Here is a 24,635-nt window from a genome sequence, read left to right on the forward strand (position 1 = left end):
CCGTGGTTGTTGCCAGGGCATAGAGTCTTGGGTGCATGCCCATTTGGCTGGAAAGAGAGCAATCCTTTCTGGCCATGCACCCAAGACTCTATGCCCTGGCAACAACCACCGCAGCATATCACATTCATATTTGTTTATAAGTTTTGGTGAAAAACAAATGTATAAGGAACAAAGGTTTTAGATACCATGGATGTGATGTGCTGCTATGGTTGTCCTTATTATTGTATACTTACTGTTTGGTCTAGTAATGGGAGTCCATGTTTTTCTTCTTCATTTATGTGATAAAAGAAAATAGCATGTTAGTATTAGTATTTTGTAATGACTTATTACATTGTATAAGCAATATACTTTTATTTTTTTTCGACCCTCATATTTAGTAGAGCACAAATCAGAGTACTGTGCAATTTGCTCAGTTTCTGTATTTGTTGCTAAAATCATTGGGTCTGTGGGAGAAAAAAAATCCATGTTGGATTTAAAAAAAACCCTTTTTCTGTTATGCTACAGTTTATTTGTTTGTTTGTTTTCAGTGTTCACTTGTTGTTTCTGGCTAATGCTTGATACTTTGCTTTGTTGTATTTTTTTTGGAACAGTAACAGATTCTTCATTTGTGTTGATATTATAAAATTTTGGAGCAGTTAGATACCAATTGGCGTATTCTAACTGTCTATTTTTTTAATATATTTTAGTGGTTTTCATTTACCTATTTGGATATTGTTAAATTTTGGGACAGTTAGATACCAATTGGCGTATTCTAACTGTGTATTTTTTGGCCTAATTTAGTGGCATTCATTTATCTGATTAGTTGTTGTAGAATCTTTGACCTGTTAGATAGCTTTTGGAGTATTCTAACAGTTTATATTATTTTAACACACATTTATAATTATGGGACAGTTAGATACCAATTGGCGTATTCTAACTGTGTATTTTTTGGTCTAATTTAGTGGTATTCATTTATCTGATTAGTTGTTGTCGAATCTTTGAGCAGTTAGATAGCTTTTGGAGTATTCTAACAGTTTATATTTTTGTAACACAAATTTACTTAAAGGTTTAAATACAGTTTATTTATCAAATTTTGGTTTTAAGAACATCAAATAAGCGTTTGTAAGATTTGCTGGTAATCTCTGCTTTAGAGTAATGGTGCTATCATTACATTCAAACCATCCACATTTCTTTTTCATGTATGCAGTGTAGTGCCCTGAATTGGTTGTGGTTCCTGCGTGGTAGATTATACCTATTGTTGTGAAGGTTTTCTTACCAAGTGATATTTGACCATGTGTGAATCCAGTCAGCTTGCAGTTGTTTTTGGTACCATCTGCATTGTAACGTAGAAGCATTAGTATTACGTATTTACTATGTGTTTGTATTACTAACGTGGAGCGATTATCTGAATTGCAGGTAGAGCATAATCTACCATGGTTTGCATTTTGTACAAGTTGCTGAAATGGAATGGATTCACAATTTGGTATTGATATATATATGAAGCGTTCATTGGGGATTTCTTCTTGTGTCACATTGTTGCAGAGAGTGCATGTATGTTTCCACATGTATGAAATCTGAAAGATTTCATTTATAGGTATGTTTTTGTTTTCCAGTACTTGTAGTAAGTACATTAGAAATTCTTGTGGATCTTCCTGTGAGTTTATAGTGAATTTCACCATTTCAGCACAGTAGTCCAATTGTCGTCTTATTCCAAAAACACTATATGTGTTGTCAGGATTGTTTGCTGTATTTCTGTGAAGTACTAACATTTGCAAACACAAAGGGTCTGTACTGTGTGAGTAAATGTTGTCAACAACTGGTGGTAATTGAAATAGAATATTCATTGCTACATTTGCATAGCAACTTACACCAACTATATTTGAGAATTTAAATGGTCCAGGTAGTTCTGTATCTAACTGCTTTTTTTGGAGTGTGTCTTCCTTCTTTAATGAAGTACCTGGTTTACTTTCTCTAATTGATTCTTTTTTGTTTGTGGTACTTGATGAAGTATTAGTTTCTTTTACTCTCTTTGGAGGATTTGCAGTGACGTCCTGTTGCATTTCAGTTTGATTTAGTTTTCTTTTACAACGTTTTAGTTTTTGTGGAACAGAATATGTGTTTAGATGGGGAGTGTATAGTGAGCGAAGTCTATTATATTCTAAAATGCAAGGAATATCAGCGTTTACTTTACTTGCATCAAAGTTGATTAGAAATAGACCGTCAAGTGTACGTAAGCGTGATAGTGCTACGTAGCTCATGCCTTCTTTAAAGACTGTGTTACCAATATCTATCATTGCTTTGTCTTGTGATTTATGAATCGTGACTGCGTATGCAAGAGTTAGAGAAAATTGTTCTCTGCGTACATACATATCTTTGAAGAGAAGGAATCTAGCTGTTGAGCGTCCTATCCGTTTTACTTCTGAAAGTTTGTCAAAGAGTATATTGACAAACTGAATTTTGTTGTCATGTGGGTATGTTTGAAAGCCAACAACTGTACCCAGTGCTCCATTAACTAGTCCTTGGTCCACGTCAAGGTTACGTTTAAGCATTACTCTGCAATTTAAGGATAATTTTAACATCTTTTCTAAGCCTGCTGTGTTTGAGATTGATTTTTCTAAATTATTTAGTCTTGTTGTGGCTTGGTCAAACATGGGTAGTGTCATACCATGTACATCTAGTTTGTCTGTGGCGCTAATTTCCATTATTGGTTGCATTTCTTTACTTAGCATGATTTCATTGAATTTGAAACAGCTTGCAAGAGTTGGCATTAAGGCCATACAATTGACATTTGTGTGGGCTAATTGTTCCATAACATCTGTAGCACAGGCATTATCGCCATAAAGTGCATTAATGTGCCGGGTTTTCAATGTTGCTTCTGCTTCTTTAGAAAGTATACCAACTCTCAAACTTTTTAAAATGTTGGCATAAGTTAGATCTGTAGATTGGCGCATGTTTTCTGTTAATTCTCTGTATTGGAAATGTTGCCAAAGGTTGACATTTCCAATGCTGCCAACAGTTTTACGGCAGAGTTTGTGCCCTAATGTTTTAAAAATAGGTTCACCTTTTACTGGCGTTAATTGAAGCAGATCTCCAAAAACAATAATGTGTTTTCCTGCAAAGAGCTCTTCATAGTCTGTTTTGAGTACTTCTTGTAATCTGAGGTGAATCAAAGCTAACATCAGGTTGGAGACCATGCTCACTTCATCTATTAGTAGCATTTTCATTTGTTTCAATATGCTTTTATGCATTAAAGATGCTCCTAAATTTGGTCAAGACAGTGATGCCACTGTTTTACAGTTTATTGAAAAATATGCCACTTGTCAAATTCCATTAGAAGCCACAAATAGTGATCTTTGTGCACAAATTTTACAATTTCAAAGACAATTTCAAAGACACAAATGTGGAAAATATTGTCGTTGCAAATACAAAAACAAATACTACACCAAATGCCGATTTGGTTTCCCTAGACCAGTTACAAATACAGGTCAAGTAAACAACCTCATGTCTTCAGTTAGACATACTGTTAAAGGAAAGTCACCTAAAAATACATATTACATAAAAAGAAAAGAAGAAGAAAAATATATCAATGATTATAATGCAATCATTGCCCACTTATGGAATGCAAACATAGATGTGCAGTACATTGCAGACAATTCTACTGCAGTTGCACGATATGTCACAGCATACTTAACTAAAGCAGAAAAGACAGAGCTCCAAGACCTCTGGAATGACCTGTCATCAGATAAAACAGTATCTCAGAAATTATACAGCTTGGACATAAAAATTCTCACCCATAGAGAATGTGGATCTTATGAAGCAGCTGATCATTTAACTGGTACTTCATTGTATGGTAAATCTGATAAGAACTAAGAACAATTACTAGATAACTATGACTCATATGAGGATGCTTTCAAAGCAAATGAAAGCACTATAACTGATGTAAACTTTACAAAGTACAAAACAATGTTGCACAATGAACAGCAACATGAAGAAGAACTCCAAGCTCAACTAGATAAGGATACTCCTGACAGTAGTCAACCTTCTGTAACAGGAAGCCAAGAACCACTGGGAGAACCACTAATAACAAATGAGGCAGAATTAGCTATGATAGAAGTAGAAAACACCATGTGTCAGTATGAAGATAAGGAAGACTTAACTATACTACAATCAAAACTAAACAATGAGTAAAGTAGCATTTTTCAAGAAGTAACAAAACAAATTGCACATGGTGTAAAACATGAAAATAAAGAATGTTCCTGCCATAATTATAAACCTATACTACTGTACGTCAGTGGTGAAGCTGGTTCTGGCAAAACATTCCTAATCAAAATCATTAGTAAGTTCCTTCAACAATTGACAAACAACAAACTGTCAGCTGTTGTCACTGCCCCCACAGGTTTAGCTGCCTACAACATAGGTGGTGTTACATTACACCGATTACTACTATTACCAGTAGAACACCAGAACAAATTAGACTATTACAAACTTTCTGCAGAAGCTGCAATGGAATTACGCAGTGCACGGTGGTGGCGCCAGTTATGGTTGCTTAGCTTACCATAACTGGCGAATTTCAAGGGTTTTTCGGTTTTACTTGGAACCATAACGTCCCTTTAACAAAGTTTTTTCACTGAATTTCATAGGTTTTTAGTAGCGCAACTTAACCATAACGTCCCTTTAACAAAGTTTTTTTCACTGAATTTCATAGGTTTTTAGTAGCGCAACTTAACCATAACGTCCCTTTAACAAAGTTTTTTCACTGAATTTCATAGGTTTGTAGTAGCACAACTTAACCATAACGTCCCTTTAACAAACTTTTTTTCACTGAATATATATATATATATATGGTACGTGATCAAGCAGTGAGGAACGTGTTGTACTGTGTGGTTTCTATCTCTGGCTAATGCCGCAATAAAACTGGATATTTTTAAAGGACATTTCAATTGCTTTTGGCTTCTTTAAAACAGACGCAGCATTTCTCTGGCGAGCACTTCACTGTTTGGAGTGCCATCCCCTCTGGGGTAAGAAGGAATTACTTTCCCTTTCCTTTGTTTCTTTGTAATATATATATATATATATATATATATTTATTTATATTATGTATACAGTTCTGTTGCTTCACACGCAGTACATATTTAATATAAAAACAAAACAAATATAACACAGAAAAGGACTGATTCTTTTGTGAACTACAATCATTTGTACTATAGCTATATGATCCACTATTGTGCACAATCCATTTTAAATGTCACAATGCGGGTAGAAACTGATCTTCATAATAAATAAATAATGATTTACATAGATTTACAGAGATACATGCATTATGTCAGAACATCCGCAACCAGCCCAACTTGGCAGATTTCTGATAAAGCATTGGATTCCTAGTATTACTACATACTGCAACTGTCCGTCCAGGAGAGAAAATAAAATTTCATAAGGACAAGTCAAGATTGGATTTGTTTTCAGCATGGGGGTACATGGGGGTACAGTTTCAAAGAGTATGACCCCTCAAAGTTCAACAGTACTATATACAGTTGACTATACTGGGAGGGGGCGCTGTCCAGTAAGGATGCTTGGAGCCTTGGCTGTATTCTCTAGTAAAAGCCTGCGTTCCGAGAAGCCTGGGTGGACAGCAAGCCTTTCCCACTCCCCCTTCACCACTTAGCCCCCATTTAATTTCCTACACAGGTGCTAATGTTGTCTTTTTGCAAATAAAGAAAAAGAAAATAAACATACCTTTCTTACGCGGCCCGGTGCCATGCAGTGCAGCTGTTCAGTTTAGGTCTTATTCCTGTTGATGATGTCACAGTCATCAACATGGAAAAAAAGACTTGTTGAGAGCAGGACTGCAAGGCACGGGCTGTGCAAGGAAGGTATATTTGTTTTCTTTTTTTAAAAAGCCACCATTAGCACCTGTGTAGCGAACTACATGGGTGCTAATGGCGATATACCCCTCTGCGCTGTGACAACCCTTTCGGTAACAGCACCGACATCCTCATTAAGGGACCCTTGATGCACTCGGACCCTTAACTTGGGTAGCGGGCCGTTACCTACAGGGTCAGCCATCCGCCGCAGGGCATATTGCCTCAATGGTTTACATGCAATGGGGCCGATTCACAAAGAATTTACAGTGAACAACAACAGTAATCACTCCTGAAAAGGTCTATTCGATTCACAAGGTGGTTAAGGTAGACCTATTATAAGCCAAGAGTAATGGGCACTCATAGTCATTATTTGTGCTTTAAATCGTCAGAGTAAGTCACAGAGGAGTCAGAGGGCCTCATTATGAGTGGCAGTGCGGAAATAAGGGTGCAGGTAGCAACGTACTGGCACCCTTTCCGTACCACCACACTCTAACACTGCGGGCAGGGAGCGTTACGCCCAGCAGGTCTGACAAAATATCTGACTATCATGCCCATCGGCCCTAGAACAAAAGTCAGGGTAAGTTTAATATTTTAAAAGCATAGGTGCTCAACAGCCCCTGCATTTGAGCAGGATATCTTCTTGCAAGTTTAATGCCCGTTTGATTGTAAAATAAGCCACCAAGCCATATTTTCACTATTGTGCCCAATTATATTGTCGGTGCAAGATCGGGATTTTCATGCCTAATAAACATCGTAGGTTTGCTCAATAATTAATTGTAAAATGAGCAGTATGTGTCCCTTGAGGAGTAGACAGTGCTCGGCATGTCTTAGCCATAGATTCATTATGAGAGATATCCTCGATACGTGGGTTACACGAGATCTAGGAAAGCTCCCAGATCAATGAGTGATATCCAATGTTATACAGTCTGTTGTTTTCAGTTGTGTCTATTTGCCGGTGCAAAAGCGCCTCCTATAAGCCAAAAGTATTGCATTGACATACATCTAGGGGCAGATGGCATATGAGGAGGGACCCAAAGCTTCAACCTGCTGTTAGGTTATTTATCCACCCATTGACTCCCCATGACCATGCTAATCCCTGTGGTCATTCCCAACCACTTCCAGCTCCTCTTCACCCAAAACACATCCCACTGGGATCTCTTTGAGCTAGTTTACCAAGCTGTAACATTAAACTATGCAATCAAAGTGCTGGACTGTGTGATTTTAAAGCAGTTTACGGAGAGTTAATGACATAGTTGGAGTTGCAACCGTTCTACTTGTGTAATATAAATGTCATAAGCAGGTCTGCCTTCAGCCACTTGAATTAAAACCAACATGTGTTATTCACTGAAGTCCTGTAAAAAGCAAGCATCAACACAGCCAACAGTTTTGGTTTGTGTATAGACATTGTATGCCCAGGTAATATCAGCTACTTAGTACCATTAGTGCAGTGCCTGGCAAATGCTTTTCTCACTACACAAAACTGTTGGCATTGCCAATGCTTGTTTATTATTTGTGTAGATGTTGATGAGCTGTCACATGCTTTGCGGCAACAGATTTCTCAAGGCTCGTTGCAATCTAAAATCACGTCTTCAATAGCGAAATAAAAGGAAATAAAAATATGTGTGTATACCCTGCCCAACACTGTACATATTGTCCAGCTTTAATTTGTATTATTTGTACACAACGAGCGAATGCCCAAAAAAAACCACTTCTGAATTATGGCATGAGGTGAGGGGCACCAACATAAAATGCTCGCCAACACAAGGTAAAGTTTAAGTGTTTTCTGCTTGGGCGTCGTTTCACCAAATTGCCAGGGGTAGCGGAAGTGACACCACATGACCCTTGACCCCTGATGACATCACAGGAAGTGATGTCATTTGGCCCCACACCAAAGTGACATGACGGGAAGCGATGGAACACGACCTTTCACCACTTGACAAAACAGGAAGTGGCATCACATAGCATTGTTTCTAAGTACACTATGAAAAATATGGTTACGATATCACTGTAAAGTGATATACATTTATACAAGAATGGATCACCATATGTACCATTATTATAAGTGTGTATAGGCCCCTATTACCAAACTACTGTGACTGCAAGCAGACGTCCAAGGCCAAACGATAATGATGTGTTATTATATAGCACTTACGCGCTTCATATAGAACAAATATGCATACAATATTACGTAACCTGTGTTAGTACTCATTTATCAACCTCATCCGGATGGAAGGCTGAGTTGACCTTGCCGGGAGTCGAACCTGCAACCTGCAGATCACACACACATTGCAGCAGCAAGCGCTCTGCCCACCTAGCTATCTTAATACTATAGCTATCAGAAAATCATCCACTCCAGTAACAAAAAGCCACATGCGGCTGGCCACAGGCCAGGAGCCTCAATTTAATTTAAACAAAAAAGGAAAAAATTGTTTTTGTAGAGGAAGCAAGGGAGACCTCGGGGGTCGCAGGTGCGCCCCCTGGTGACTCCTAAATGGCTTCCCTGGTTTTCTGCCTGAACGTGGAGAAAAAAGTAGGAAAGATGTATTGGGTCCGATTAACAAAGTGTTTTATTTATGTGGTTTTCACATTAAAAAACGCTTTTGTAAAACAGGGCCATAGCCTCTTGTACTTCATGCTGAATTAGTCTGTTAATGTTTAGTGAATCATTATGTTTGATTACAATGAATATAGTGTTACGTGCTAATGAAACCGTACTGTTCGTTTTCTTTTTATGATTAACGTAAAACAAGGGGGTTATTCAAACATAAAACTGACAAGATCTTTGCTTTGATGTCGTTCCAGGTATGCTATCATCTCGTGCACAAATTGACCAAATGTTAAAACTCTCCATCCCATGTAAAGGCATGAGTCAACAGGTATGCAAAGTGTGCCAAGCGAAACATATTAACCATGTTGCCCTGGGTCAGTACAGCAATTGCACTAGCAGGATCGTCAGGGTACAATGAAACAGCAAACAGAGCGCATGCGAGAAGCTGCGTGGGTCACATCCCGTATTATGTCCATTGACCCTTGCATTATATCCTAGTACACTTTGCAATCAAGATGTCATTTCAGATGACAGAACAATGTACCACAATGGGATTTATGAGCATGACGGTGATGCATGATGGTTAAATGCGGCCCATTGGAGCACATGCCAGTACATAAGCAGAACGTTTCACCCAATTCCCCTTGCATGCATTGCCTCAGTCTCAGTATTACCTGAATGTAAATTCACAAGATTTGCAAGAGTCACATTTGCGAACTGCAGAAAAACACACTGAAATTATGAGTGTCACACCTAAGATTCCTGTACTGCGACTTGATATCCATTTAATTTGTGTTAAAAACACATTTCACAATACACTTGAAAGCAATATTCCTTAGTTTTGCTGCGAGGTCATCAAACCTTTCCAGTTCTCTATTATCCTTGTTTTCATACGTGCACCTTTTCATGTGTAAAGACCATTACAGACCGATCAAAGGTGTACCTTTATTGGGCCTTCTACTGTTGTTAGATTTTGGCATCTCATCCGTTTGATGAAGTTGAAAGTATCAGGACTCTGGAAGCAGAATGCATTTGTTTGGTGGATCCACTGGCCAGACGTTAATGGAACCTCTCCAGCACTTTTATGACTGTGCCATCTTTTGTAACGGTTTCTTTCATGCACTTCTCGCTTTCAATGCTGTTCATTTCAATTCCCGGCTATTGTTCTTTGAAGATAATCAAAATTACCTTAACAAACTATGTCAAATATTCTGTCATGGTAGTACACTCGTTTTCTAAGGTCTCACGGTCTGAGATGATTTGCTTAAGTCTCAAGAATGGGCTAAGGGGTAGACTATTCTTTAAACGTTGGGGATAGAAAATCAAGTAGTGCAGTATATTGTTGATGTACAGTTGGTTTTCTGAAGATTGTGGTAGCTAATTTCTTGTTAACCAGAATAATATCTAAATCCCAAAAATGTAACTCTGGATGACCAATTTAAAAAATGAATTTGATGCGAGGATGCAAAGTGTTAAGAAATTCTTCAAACTGAAGAAGTTCAGATTGTGTACCATTCCAAATTGCAAATATATTGTCAATGTAATGTTTCCAATACAATAGTCTTCGAGATCATATTTCATGATTCAATTTAACAGTTTTCGGAAGGTAGTATATAACAAGGTTAGCATAAGAAGGTGCCATTGCAGAATCCAATGATGCAACAGATGTCTGGAGATAGTGTGTGTTGTTGAAAAGCAAAAACATTGTGATATGTCAATTCTAAAGTGAAGATCCTATTTGCTGAAAGCAGTCTTGTTGAAGTAGCATCCATTCAAGAGCTTAAATGCCCTCTTCATGAGGGATCGACATATTCATATTTTGGACGTCAAGTGATAATAGAATGTAGTCTCGGTGGAGTTCATTAAGTGTGCTCAGAAAGTGTGCTGTGTCTCTGAGATAGGGGGATGATTGTTGAACAAGAGGTTGTAGAACTTGATCCAAATATTTGGCCAGAGGGACAAAGATACTCTCTGTGACTGCCACTATAGGTCTAAATGGTGGTTATGTCGGATTCCTGTGTCTTTTTGGCAACGCATAGAAGATAGGTGTGATGGGAAAACTCTGAGTCACAAATTCTGTATGGTCCCCAAGAATAGTCTATTGGAAACTGGTGAACCAGAAGTTAACTACCACAATCTACAGAAAACCAACTGAGATCAACAATATACTGCAATACTTGAGTTCCCATCCCCAAAATTTAAAGCATAGTCCACCCTTTGGCCAATTCTTGAGACTTAAACAAATCATTTCAGAAATTTCAGAAAGTGAGACCTTGGAAAACACGTTCACTATCCTGCCAGAACACTTTTCCTCTCTGGCATTTCCTAACAATGTGCTTAATGAAGGCATTCACATGATGTTGAATCAATCAAGAGATAAATTCTTAATTCCTAAACTGAAGACGGATTCCTTCCCATTCATACACACGTTGAAATATTCAAGTCAAAGTTATCAAATAACAAGAACAATTAAAAAAAAAATGGAGATTTATCCAATTGGATCCACCGTTAGCATGACTCTTCCGCAAACTACCCATTTTCGAGACCAACTATTTAAGGTTGAAAGAAGTAGACCTGAGACAGAGAAATTCATTCAAAAGCCGAAACTTGGGACAGAGCCATATTTAACTGTCATCATTGTAATACCATTAAGGGCAGCTCTATAAGACATCCTCAGGCAGGATGAAAGGTTAAACTAAAACACTATTCAACATGTGACAAACTGAATGTGATATATAGCCTATGTTGCCCATGTGGCAGATATTATTTTGGCCAAACTACACGCAAGATCAAAGAACGTTGGACTGAACATAAGTCCAACATACACATGGCAATGGAAAATCTCCAGTCTATAGACATTTTCCTAAAGATAACATTTCACAATTGAGCTGCGTGGTATTAGAAGTTGTACATTCATTAGCAAGCTGAGGTGATCTGAATAAGAAATTGTCCCAGTGGGAGATATTTTGCATTGGCAAGCTTGACTCTTTGTTCCCACGAGGTTTGAATGAGTAATTACATTTTGTTGCCTTTCTACGATGTCTTATCAAACTCCAATCACAATGTTTTTTTCCAAGCTGACATGAAAGTTTTACTCTTATTTTCTATCCCTTTGATGAGAATTAATATCACTGTATTTTGTTTTGCTACACATTTCGTGACCTACAGTGGATGTAATTAATTTTGGAATGATAAGATATGTCTTTCAACTGTATGAGTAATATTTAAGCAATAGGCCTTGAGCTCGGTGGTGGGATGGGGAATTACCGCTTCAGGTAATGGCCCAGGGCCCATAGTTACAGGGCTGAGCGAAGCAAGGCCCTTAATGCAGGCCTGGGGCATTACCTGAAGCGGCAATGCCCCCGCAGCAAAGGGTTTATTGCTATTAATAGTCTGGCCCTTACGACCAGGGTACTAATAGAGTCTTTTTTGAAGTTGGGAGATGCCATTGGCGTTTTGCAACTGAAAAAAAATAAAGAACAAAAACAGATGGCCACCATGGAATGGGGAGAAGGGGCACTACATAGTCCCTTCTCCCCATTCCATGGTGACAATTCAAAAATGAAGAAAAGAGTAAATAAGGAACATGGCCGCCATGGGTCGAGGATAAGGGAGTACACATAGTCTCTTCTGCCTTTCCATGGTGAAAAGTGATAAAAAAAGTAAACACAGAAAATGGCCATCAGGAAACGGGGAGAATGGACTACATGTAGTTCCTTCTACCTTTCCATGCATGTCGGACATGGAAAAGGAAGGAACATAAAGGGATACAGGTAAGACTTTGTTGGGCTCGTAACGATCCAGCGAGAGCCAATTAGATTGCATGCTACAATCTCATTGTCCCTCGCCGGAATTATCAATACTTATTTAGATGTAACCTTTCAAATCTACTGTTGTGACATATAATCAAGAAATACACTAGATTGTAAGTGTGTGGCCATTCAGTTAATTTTCCCTTTTGGATTAAGATATTGCACTTTCAAAGATTGTATACTCTCTGACACCTTTACATAGCTGAGCAAAGTCCTTCTTTTAAGCCTTGCATACTTACTCCATTTTGGCCACATGAATATACCAACTGTACATCCAATCACGGCCTGGTGTTATACACCCAAATTTAACTGCTCTAACTTTTTCTTTGAACTGGTACTCTTTTATGCTATTTTGAATGCTCATATCTCTGATGGGATGGTTGATGATTAATGATGTCATTGTGAGGTCATTGTGCAATGCGTCATAATTACATGTATGCAACCATCTTAGGTGCCACGTGATCTGTGATCACTTTAATCAAGCCTTACCATCAAACTTTGCACTTGAAGTGCCTGACAATTTCTTTTCGAAGCAGTCTTCTGGGAGTTAATGGGGCTTATGACAAGTTTGCCACTATCCTGGTGGTAAATCTGCTAGGATACCGGCAAACTGAAATACCAATATCGGCACTTGGTCTGGCGGTATTACCGCCAGATTACAAGTGCCAGTTTTGGGTGTAAATCCACATTCCATGTAGTCTCCATGCAGGATTTTGGCGGTATTACCGGCACTGGTAACACAAGTGACATTAATACCAGCAGTTTTTGCCAGTAAGTTTCTGGAATTTCCTCCAGCTTTTAGCTGGAGGAAATTCAGGCACCTCATCAGCAAGCTTGTACTTGGGTGGTGCAGAAACGTGCCAGTATACATTAATCTGGCACGTTCATTCCACACAGGCTGACGTGTAATGAGGCTCAGTTACTTAATTGGAGCAGTAAACCCGTTGCTAAAAATGTCTTAACTGTGGTGACACTATCTCTACAGAAGTCTGTCTTTGCTGGCATTTGGAGAGGCGGTCCCTAATCCTTCAAAGCCACAATCAGGAAGCGAGAGCAAAGCGAGAGCGATGCGAGTGCGGACGAGTGTGTTGCCGTGGTGACACTATCCTCCACAGCGGTCTGTCTTTGCTGGTGTTTCGAGAGGCGGGCCCTAATTCTACAAAACCACAATCAGGAAGCAAGTGCGGACAAGTGTGTTGATGTGTGTTCCCGCACACATCTCGAGTACAATTTAAGATGGTTAGCCATGCTTGCCAATAGTAGTGGATTTGGAAGTGGATAGTCTTTAACAAAACTATAAACAGGGGCCTATTTATTAGACACATGCTTTCACTAAAGTCGCCGATTACACACATACCTATTGAAAGCAGTTGAGTAAATATTGTGCAAACAAATTCCAGCAGGCTGATAAGTCTTTATGAAAGTAGGGTGTAAATGTGCTATAACTTAAGGAGCGGCACAGGAGGAGGAAGTGCCATCTGGAGAGACGTCTTGAAGACACCAGAGTTGGATAGTATGCCAGTGTCGGGGGCCAGTGAGCTAACAGCTCTACGTATCATCCTATAATCCATCAAGCACAAAATGATGATTCTCCTGACCTAGACACTAGCCACGCCATGTGTGTCTTTTCCTCAAGTCCCTGTCCCTCTGCATCCCAAATGTCCAAAATTCTGCAGAACAATCTGGACTATACCTTTTCAACTTCTTCCATCAAAAAACGATCTCTAAGTGTGTCATTACGAAAAGAGCACTTAGTGAAAGTGTGGTTGGTGACATTTCAAATTGGCAGCATTCATCTGCGGCCTCAGCAGGTGCAGTGGTAGACATAGAGGGAGACATTCCTGCAGCTAAAACTTGGAGGAGAGGTGAGATGTCCACTATTGGTTATGTAATAATGTCTGACCATCTGTTTGCACATTGCAAAGAATGTAAAGTGGTGGACAGAGGTTCGAGCGATCACATTCCTATCTCGACATCATTTGACTTCCAGAGAGTAATTCAGGTAAGAGATATTTACGACAATCCCATTCTGGTTAATCAAGGTGGTAACTGGATACTCAGATTTAGGCAAAATGGTACCCATTTAAACAACAAATTCGATACCCAAACTAAAAGTTTTGATAATAATCTGATTCAATCCTTAACCAATCCAAGTTCATTTGTAGAGACTCTTTGGAAAATAGATACTCCAATTTGAGAAAAAGTGATTTGTACCCGTCAAGCATCAGCATAGATCAACCAAGTAACAGCTGATCGTAAAAGTAAATTACGTCAAGCCACACGTAGTGTACTAGGAGATGGTGGTCCCCTGCAAACGGTGGCTAAAGATACTAAGGCTCTTCGAAATGCCTAGACAGCGGAGAATGGAAATACTAAATGCAGATGGTAAAGTCAACAATAGAGATACTAGTCTTTTTTTTAAAATGATCCTCCTATCTCTCTTATCAATTCAGTCTCTAAAAGGTTTGCAAATACCAGATACCTATATTTCTTATCTTGTTCACATAGACCAAACAGGGTTTGCTAAACGCAGATATGCTTCTTTTACAACCTGTCTTTTAGATAATGTGCTATTTTTTGTCAATTACTCTCATGATTCTTTTATTTTCCTTTCTCTAGATTTGACAAAACGTGTGTTCATGCATCCTGTGCTTTCATGTTTAAGTCGCTAAAGTGGCATGCTTTATTCCCCTATTTTATTTCTTTTGTGAAAATCCTTTATTCGCCTCGATCTACCTGTACCTATATAAATGCTTCTTTGTCTCCCTCTTTCCTTATTCGTAGTGGAATGAGACAAGGCTGCCCCTACCTCCATTACATTTTGTCCTGTTCTTAGAACCTCTCCTTTATTCCAATTGAGTGATTAAGGATATGTCTAATTGTAATACTGGCAATAATTCAATATAAAATGTCTACATATGTCAATTACATTTTTACAATATAAGCTAAATATTGACAAATGCAAAATCGTTTGCCTCACTAAAGCATGTACCCAGTCACCCATCCAAGATTTTTAAATGATTTGGAATACTAATGCTATCAAATAATTAGGTATCCATTTTGCAAAAGATATTAGACTTAAATACAACATTGATTTGATGTTAAACAGAATTGATGAATTCACCTATAAATGGTCTCCCATGTTTCACTCTTGGTGGGGTCGCCTTGATTCTATCAAACTTATGTAAGTAAACATAATTCTGTTAATATCCGTTATCTATGCGCCCTGTATCATTCCATTTCTCTTCCTTTAAAACCTTACACAGTCTTCTTGATGAATTTTTCTGGAATAGTATAGTCTGCATTATTGCGTTGAAAAATGGAAGGTTCCTAAAATTGAAGGTGGTGTTGCGCTTCCCGACTTTCATAGTTATTATAAATAAAGCCTGAAATCTTTAATAATCATCACAAGGTTTCATTTTTACCAGTTTGGTCTAAAATTGATCTGTTTTATGGCCCAATATTAAAATATTTCCATTGCTTTATTTATTTGATATTGCGCAGGATTTGTTTCTTAATCACTCCTTTGAGTCAGGGTCTTTGTGAAATGCTTTCCTATGAAATAATAAACACATTGTGATTAATAATTGTGATGTATTCTACTTCATCGGTTTAATAAAGGCATTTGCTATATTAAACACTTATTTAACAGTGGTGCACTGATTCCTTTTTCCTGTCTTGTGACCAGTTGTGCACTTGATGAGACTGATTTCAATATTTACCTTAAAATTACAGATTAAAATACCAAGAATTTAGATCATATGATTATCAGAATTCCCCCTAAACTCTTCCAATCCTTATAATTCAAACCCTTAATGAAAATGCTTCTCATTATTCTCTCCTTTATGATGATATTGAATCAAATAACAAGAAATATATAATTGAACATAAATAGGAAAAACCCCTAGGAATTTCTATACCATCTGAAACATGGACAAGGATTTGTCTCAAATGCTTTAAAGCATCTGTTGAAGCCAATCACACACAGACCTTTTTTGTTATGCATAGAGTCATCTTATGTACTGTCGGAGTGTATAGGTCTTCCCCAGAGTACTTAAAGTCATGTTTTTCATGTAACTCACTCAACGCTAATATCATTCATATGATTTTTTAATGTAAATCAGTTCATAACTTTTGGTGTGATGGTTGGAACATCTTACAAAAAATCTTAAAATTCCAATATTCCTTAAACTGTAGTCCACATGATACCGGGTCCAGTAAGAACTACTGATATTAATGGAATTAGATTTCCTTAATATTTTCATGTATTTATTGCTAGCACCCTCAGTGGGGGAGCCAGCCAATCAGGAGTAACGGAATGTGGGCTGACACTGCTAGTGTTAGCTAGTGTTCCAAGCAGCCTGATGGCCGGTTCCCCCACCCACCATCTTCCCCCAACCGACCCTGCACTTCTTTCACCCTCCCCCAATCCCACTTACCTGATTGCTGTGGTGGCAGAAACCACTGCCTCAGCTGCTGCCTCTGCTCCGTTTGGCCACTATGGAAATGGAAGAAGGGCTCTATACAGAGCTCATCTTCCTATTCCATGGTGGCCATGTTATTATAGTTCATGGAAAGAAAATACTTTCCTTTTTTTTTAAACTTGGGCAGCGTGCCATTACCTACATGGTTAGGCTGCCACCTCGGGGGATATCGCCTCATGATTGTTTTTATACTATTACATGAATTTGGAAAAGCCCTTACAAACTATGTATTTCAATTTAGTGGAATTTCTTTTGCTCCACACAAATAATTGAATGCATGTACTGCTAGGTCAAATGAATGAATACAAAAAAATGTGTTTCATATGGTCAATATCTCATAAATGTGTAGAGCATGCAATCCAGTGGCCAGCCACTTCCGGCCATCTAAGAAAATGTATAAATGTTCCCACCCTTGAACTTGTAATTATTACTTCCTCACCCTTTCGTGTCTCCTTTTATTTCATTTACAATAGTTATCTTATTTATTTTTCATTACCCTATATTTGAGTTATTTGATGGAGAGAATAACACATGAAATTAAACTGTCTCTTCTCTGTATTGTTATGACTCTTAATCAAATCTGTATTTAACATATATTCACTGATAAGATATATATTTTAAGTGTAAGATGTATTTACTTTATATTTTGATTTCAAATATATAAGTTTTTAATATCTATTAGTATATTATTTGATTACTATACAATACAAATATTTACATTTTATAAGGTGATAATGCACTAATATGTGCAATGAGAAAAACATATTTTAATGTGTAAGTAGGCAAGTTCAAAGTCTGAGGGCCTCATTACGAGTTTGGTGGTATTCCAGAGGTAAATTGACCAAAATACTGCCAAACCGAATTACTGTTACTACCACTTGCCGCCCACGCCCCCTGGATTTACCATGGTATTACAAGTGATGGTAGTGCAGTTTAGGTTTTTGGACTCCCAAGGGATTTGGAAGAATTGCCATCAGCGGTAATTCCACCGATTTTGCTGACTTTTGACAGTAAGGTGGATGATTTACATCGAGCTTTTTTCTAGAGGTTTATCCTTCACTTTACCACCAAACTTATAGTACGGAGGTGCGGGAATGAGGCAGTAGCATAATTAATGCCCCATTAGCCCCATGTTGAATGCAACACTGCATTCGTAATGAGCCATTAAATGCCTTAATAAGTCTTACATAGTTCCTCCATTAATTTCATTGGAATCATTTCCAAGCTTATTTAAAAGTGGCTAGTATAGTTATTATCAAACTATGCACCAAGAAATTCAATGGGGAATCTTGAGGAAAGAAAAAGCTGCAAGGTGAAAACTAGCTAGATGTTATTCTGGAAAGGGGTACACATTTTATAAAACTTTGCATATAATGGAAAAAGATATAGTGATGAAACCACAATAAGGAAACCACTAGCCCATCTGCTAACAATAGCATCTCACCTACATAAAATATTTGTATATAATGTGAGGTTGCCTTTTCGTGACATTTTAGAAGAGAAAATGAACAAAACTATAGTGGCTCACATTTCAGTTGGGTAATACGCCTGACCCACCTACACATCTATCCTGTCTCCTAAACCCATAAAATCTCTAACAGAATGGGCACAGCACTACAGAAATATGATAAAGCAAAAACATCAAAAATAGGAGCAATGCAGATGGTATAGTTGGTGACAATAAAGCCAGTCTTACATGGAATAACTGGAACAATGGGAGTTGTGCAGACCAACGAAAAGGGCTTTAATGTAAAATCGCAGCAACCTAAGACAACATACCTCAGCATGAATTAGAATTGTATAGCTTTTTCAAAAATGCATAAAGGTCACTGTCAATACTTAAACCCCTCATGTAAAGTGAATGCGTTTAGATTCTGATTGCTGTAACATACGATTCTCTATAAGGGAGGCAGGATTGTTTGAATGCCAAAGAAATAAAAGTGTTCATGATTAGAAGCTTGTCATTCGTGGAAATGTAATTCTACATGCTAGCTCAAATCATGACTACGCATATACACAAATATGTTCGCATATATGTAGTCTATATACTCGAATATTAGAGGTCTGTTAAAGCTGATTCACAATCAGGACCTAGCAGATCACAATCAGGACCTAGCAGCACCTAGCTAGCTTCTTCAATAACATACATTAAAAGTCGAACATAGTTCAAATAGGTTTGTTTAAAAATAAGTTTTTGTTTTATTTTTAGTTGCCCATTGAATGAAAACCAGGTGATTGAACGCGAGAACGTTTCCAAGAGGGACCGAACCCATTATTGACAAGCGTCAAACAGACAATTATAACGGGGGACATGCAATCATAAGCCCTGATTTGAAAAAGGCTGGCAGTACAGCCGAAACCGTGTTATCAACAAGGGAAACTAAAAAATAAAACAAAAACTTTTGTCTTTGAAATCTTAAATTTGCCGCTGTCTCCTGTCTGAGTACTTTTTTAGTAACTATTGTAAGTAGTGCTTTTTCTAACCACAACTCAGCGAGACGCGACACACAGTGGATATTTGGTTAAAGCCTAATAAAAATACTTTCTCTAATCTACAGTTGTCGCCTTGACAGACTGTACCTACAAAGCCACAAATATCCACATTGTTTAAAAATAAAACTGCATGAAGTGGCTGACCACAAATATTTTGTGTAATAACGAGGTGTCATTGAAACACAGATGAAGAACTAACCTCGTGATAATGTCTGTGGGGGTCTCTTCTCCTTATCAATTGCCATTGCGAGGTTGTAGGTCACAGCAATCATTAAGAGAGACAAGGCCAGCGTTGAATGCAGCATCTTTGCTTCCTAAGTGCCTCTCCAGAGAGCAGCTCTAGATAGGAAAAAGAAGGATCATTAATTGTTTGAAAGACGCATTTTTAAAATATTGAAATAATGTGGGGCCTGCAACTTGCCATTTATGCATTGAAAAATGTACATTTTGATCTTCAATTTCCCATCATCACTGTATGAAAACAGACGATCATATGATGCACTATGGACACATGTACACCATCATGACTTTTAACATCACTGGTAGCATAAATGTGACAAATTACTTCATGAATTCATTGTGTGTAGCACAATCTGTCATGTAGCAGTACAGTTGCAGTTGAGAGGTGCAACAATAACACAGTGGCAGTTCCAATCAAGTGCCCATCTTCAGGGCAATACTTCCATTGATGCAGTTTTATGGCTGTGAAATAACCGATGGATATGTTCAGGATGCACCTCAAAGACTAGGTCTGTTGTGGGCATCCCAGGCCCCTGGCATGAGGAGTTTTATTGGGAAAGAGAAAAGGTGTCATGGAAAAGCTACAGGAAACCTTTTCCAATGTTATATTTGGTCTTTTATGTGAATGAAAAAAAAACCACTGAATAATAAACATGCAACGAAGTATTGTTTGAGATTTTGTAATTTTGTAATTTCGTCTTCTTGTGACATTATGTAAAGTCCTACGTGACAAAGGAAGGAACAGTATTGCTGTAGTTTGATTAGCACATGATGAGCCGGTAAAGTGGACAACGAGTAGAGCGCTCGCTTTGACATCCTTGCAGAGCTTGCTAACGCAGGTTCGAATCCCGGCGGGGCCAAACTCAGCCTTTCATCCCTCCGAAGTTGATAAATGAGCATGCAGTGCTCAGATACCTGAGGGTTCGTAAAGTTATATAAATGCTAAATTATTATTATGCTGTTTTACGTTTTTGTTTTTTTGCATTTCACCAGCTTTACATCAATTTCAACTATCGTCTACTTGAAGATTAATTTAATTTATTAGCAACATATTTTCTTCCTAGTGTTTCATTCTGAATTCCTACTGGTTCTTAGTGCTATATTGAAAGGTTCTGTTATTACCGAATGCAAAGGTACCCAACGTGTCTATCTCACAAGCTTCAATTGCTTTATCAGCGCTATGGCATTGCATGTAAAACGTGTCCTGTGCCCTGTCACAAGCAATTGCTTATCTCACTGAGCTAACCACCTATGCATGTATGCAAAACATGAAGAAAATATCCGAGAAATGGAGAAATATGTGTATTGAGGGAGAACCGTTTCTGAAATAATCCTGTGTTCATGTTACTTTGATAGAGCCACAGAGAATAATAATTCCTAGATCCAAGGGTAAAATAATGCACAAGCAAAGCTATTGTCACAGAAAACAGTTTTGTTTATTTCTAGAAGTTTAAATTAAATTGTATATATAACAGGGCTAATGTATTACTCTGGCATGTTCACTGGGCCCACCAATAACCAGACTGGGAGGATAACTCAGCGGCAACGCCTTTATCTTGGAGGCAAGATAAGGCAGCACAGCAGCACAACATAGGTCCAAAACCCTGTACTGCATTGAGGGACTGGTCTCTGGTATTTAGCACGTTGCAAAAAAATGAAATAATTATATGATTATGGTCATTACTGTATTCGTTCCTGTCAAACTTAGCAACCAGTCAATTATCTCAAAGATGACACGAGCATCATTCACCTACAAGAGACAAGCATAGAATGAGAAATGCAACTTTTCAAGCCATTGGGCCTCATTCCGAGTACGGCGCTAACCAATGGCGCTATTAACGCCTTGGTTGACGCCGTACCCGGACCGGCAGCGCCTTGGTGGATGGCGGAATTACCGCCCCATTCCAAGGTTGGCAGGGCGGTAATTCCCCATTCACCAAGGCTCTTCCCCATTCCCAAATGAGCCCCCATAGGGCTCAATGGAAATGGGGAAGATGCAAATAACGGTGACCGTTCATTACGGTCACCGTTATTGGCTTGGAGGCCCCTTTGCGCCCTCGACTTTAACACCTGCTCAAAGCAGGCGTTAAGGGCGAGGGCGCAAAGGGAACTCGGAGTATGGCGGTAAGGGATCACCGCCACCGGTCTCGTTACCGGTGGCCGCTATCCCTTAACGCCATACTCGGAATGAGGCCCATTGTATGGAAATCACCCACCTAGCAATGCTCCTAGCAAAATGAGGCCCTTCCTCTGTTTGTATTTATGTAATTATATTCAGGAGGTGCAATGCTCTTTTGATCACAAAAGACCTTACAATAGATAAGAAATCAGTTTGAAGGGAAGCAGTGCGGTTCTTACAATGGGGTGAATTTGAGGGACATTCTGACCAGGATGTGGAGGGGAGTAAATGGAACAGTCACTGGGGACAATACATACGTGGACATACATAGATTGAGGGCAACAAACATATGATGTTTCGAGTGCAGGTAGGCGGTATTGCCAGCTGTGCTCAGGATGTCACCATGGTGGGTAAAGTGCCAGAGTGGAGGCAGAGGAACAGAGGCGGGTTAGAGGCGAGGCAAAATTGTTAGCTAGCAGGAAGTTGAGAGGTAATTTAGGAGGGTAAACTGGAGGCGTGATGGTAGGATTTAGTTTGGTTTAGAACAAATCCATGTGGACTGGACTGTTTCTTGGATGACCGGGGGAAGAGAATTCCATGCAAGTGGAGCATGAAAAAAGAGAGAGTAGAAGCGAGAGGAAGCAAAACGAGGGCAAGGACCCACAAGCGTAGTCGAGGAGGCAGAGCGATGATTACTAGAATGCTTGAAGTGTTGTATAGAGGAGGATGGATACAGCTGTGCCTTACCGTGGATAGATTTATAAACCAGGAGAAGACATTTTAATTGAAATTTTGCATTGTCAGCCATCCAGCCTGGTGATGGTACAAGGAAGTAGGCGTGAAGTGATGGAGTTTAAAGGAAGGCCTGGTAGCGAAGTTATTGAACTTGTCAGGACAGAAAGCATAGTTAGGGAGGCCAAAGAGGATGCTGGAACAGTGATCCAGCTCAGAGAAGACAACAGTCGTTAAGAGATGCTTGGCAATCTATGCCCCATATACACAGAGAACCTATGTGTGCCCATTCAGATTACTGGTGAAATACCACAGTGACAACTTCACCACATAGGCTTTTTGAACAAATTAACAACATGTAAAGTACCTACTCTTATTTCCCAAGACAATGAACAGCAACACAGGGGCATCTGGCTTCAGGCGATAGTCATTCTCGTGAAACAACTTTGGGAGTAGGATGTCTCACCCCAAATAAGTCAGTTTTAGAGAATAAAAATAATAAATGAAATGCATCACAGTTCTATAGAACTTAGATCACAAAAGACTCTAAAATAAGGGAATGCTTTATGAGCTGGGAACCGCTCATCCTAAAGGGCACTTATTGGTAAGAGAATGTTTTGGGGCTGTGAACCCCACAAACTTGTCAACAAAAGAGTAATGAGTGAATGCTTAGGTATAATAAGATTCTATGGGTTGATTAACCCTCACCCTTGCCACTGATACTGAAAAAATACACTGTGCCTCTATCCTCAGATCTCTGGTACCAAAACCTCGCCAGGGGCTTTACCTAGGTTACCCCCAAAGCACTCCTCTTAAATTGCTGAAAGCGATACAATCCAGCACAATCATGCTGGTATATGTTGGGGCTCCCTCACCACATCAGGGGAGAGAACCAAAGGAGCTTTGCAAGGAAGCCCACCTCCCTTAGTTCTGAGACATATGGAATAACTCATGCAAAATAAATCAAACTGCTCTTCCCATTATCTCTGGGCACCACACTGCCCACCAAGGTGAGGATTTGTCACCACATGCCAGGTAGGAAGTGTAATGAAGTCAGGGTCTGATGACATCCATCAGTCCAGGAAGTCAGGAAAATGTACAAACTCAATATAATCGAACACTGAAATTAGGATGACCTGGAAAACTAAGCATTTGGTAATCGCAACCATATGCTAATGCAAACGGACCACAGCCAAGTATTTAGCATTACCTAAAAAGAGAAACAACCAGAGATATAACTCAAGGAATATGAAGTGGAATTTCAAGATGTAACTGCAGTACTTGAAAAGCACCTTATTAAATACTGCAACATCAAAGTTGAATTCTTCTCAACATCCAAGACATCTAGCAAGACTAGATATCGTCAGCTTGTATGCTAGATTACGTGGATCCTTGTGCGGATTGTTATGTGAGCCAAATAGGCAATAAATGTATTTACTTTTCACAAAATATATTTTGTTCTTGCCAATTCTTAATATGATATTGTCAATGTTTCATATTGAGTTGTAAAAACCTACCATGAAAGAAAGGATGCTTCAAAATACGGACGTATAAACTACATCCATTTAAAAACCATCTAGTAATTTCACACTAGGTAGTCCATGTTGCAGTTTGCATAAATGGTTAATGTGTCCGGTATAATCATTTATATATATATATATATATATTCCAAAGAAAGGGAAAAAATGATTTCTTCTTCTTCCCAGAGAGGATGGCACTCCAAAGAATGAAATACTCGCCAGAGTAAGGTTTCGTCCGTTATTGAGCACAAAAAGCAATGGGTTTTCCTTTAAAACTATCCAGTTTTATTGCGGCATCAGCCATAGTAGAAAATCACACGGTACAACGCGTTTCACAGCTTCCTCGCTGCTTGAGCACGTACAATTTATTTCAGAAACTCTAACCCCAGAGTTTAACATTCCACTACAAACAGTTGGAAAATCAGCACAATATTATAACTCAATCTTGAGTGTACCAACCTACCCTGCTTTTATGAGCATCCCATTTGCTTCCTGCCTACATTATTCAGTGAATTGTTGCCTTCATTGTGTTTTTTCATTTCTTGTTCTCTGTGAGTATGGATCACTATTTTGAGAAGAAATGTGTAAAAGCAAGTATTGTCTGATTATAGTGGATTTAAGTTGGTTTTGTCTGAATATATGAACAAAACATAAAGGAAGCACAGGGACAGAATAAAGGGACATTTTGTGCAGCTAAAACACAATAATATATCAAGGATTTCCTAAAGCAGCGGCCTCCAACCATTGGCTTTCCAGATGTTTTACACAACACCTACCATCGGCGCTAGCCAGCATAGTCAATGGTGAGGTATCAAGGAAGTTGTAGTCCTGGACATCCAGTGAGCCG

General features: G+C 38.7%; 1 protein-coding gene across 2 annotated transcripts in view; it reads right to left on the reverse strand.

The window, feature by feature from the left end:
* The window catches only part of LOC138570050 (anterior gradient protein 3), a 209,858-nt gene that overhangs the window by 106,531 nt on the left and 78,692 nt on the right, over positions 1-24,635 (reverse strand). For both annotated transcript variants that reach the window (XM_069648613.1, XM_069648614.1), the window contains one exon: positions 19,377-19,516. In XM_069648613.1, coding sequence (XP_069504714.1) covers positions 19,377-19,482 — 106 coding nt within the window. In that variant the 5' untranslated portion in view covers positions 19,483-19,516. The remainder of the gene's footprint in view (positions 1-19,376; positions 19,517-24,635) is intronic.

This window comes from Ambystoma mexicanum, chromosome 2q, assembly GCF_040938575.1.
Source record: "Ambystoma mexicanum isolate Mex_15411 chromosome 2q, UKY_AmexF1_1, whole genome shotgun sequence".
Classification (NCBI taxonomy): domain Eukaryota; kingdom Metazoa; phylum Chordata; class Amphibia; order Caudata; family Ambystomatidae; genus Ambystoma; species Ambystoma mexicanum.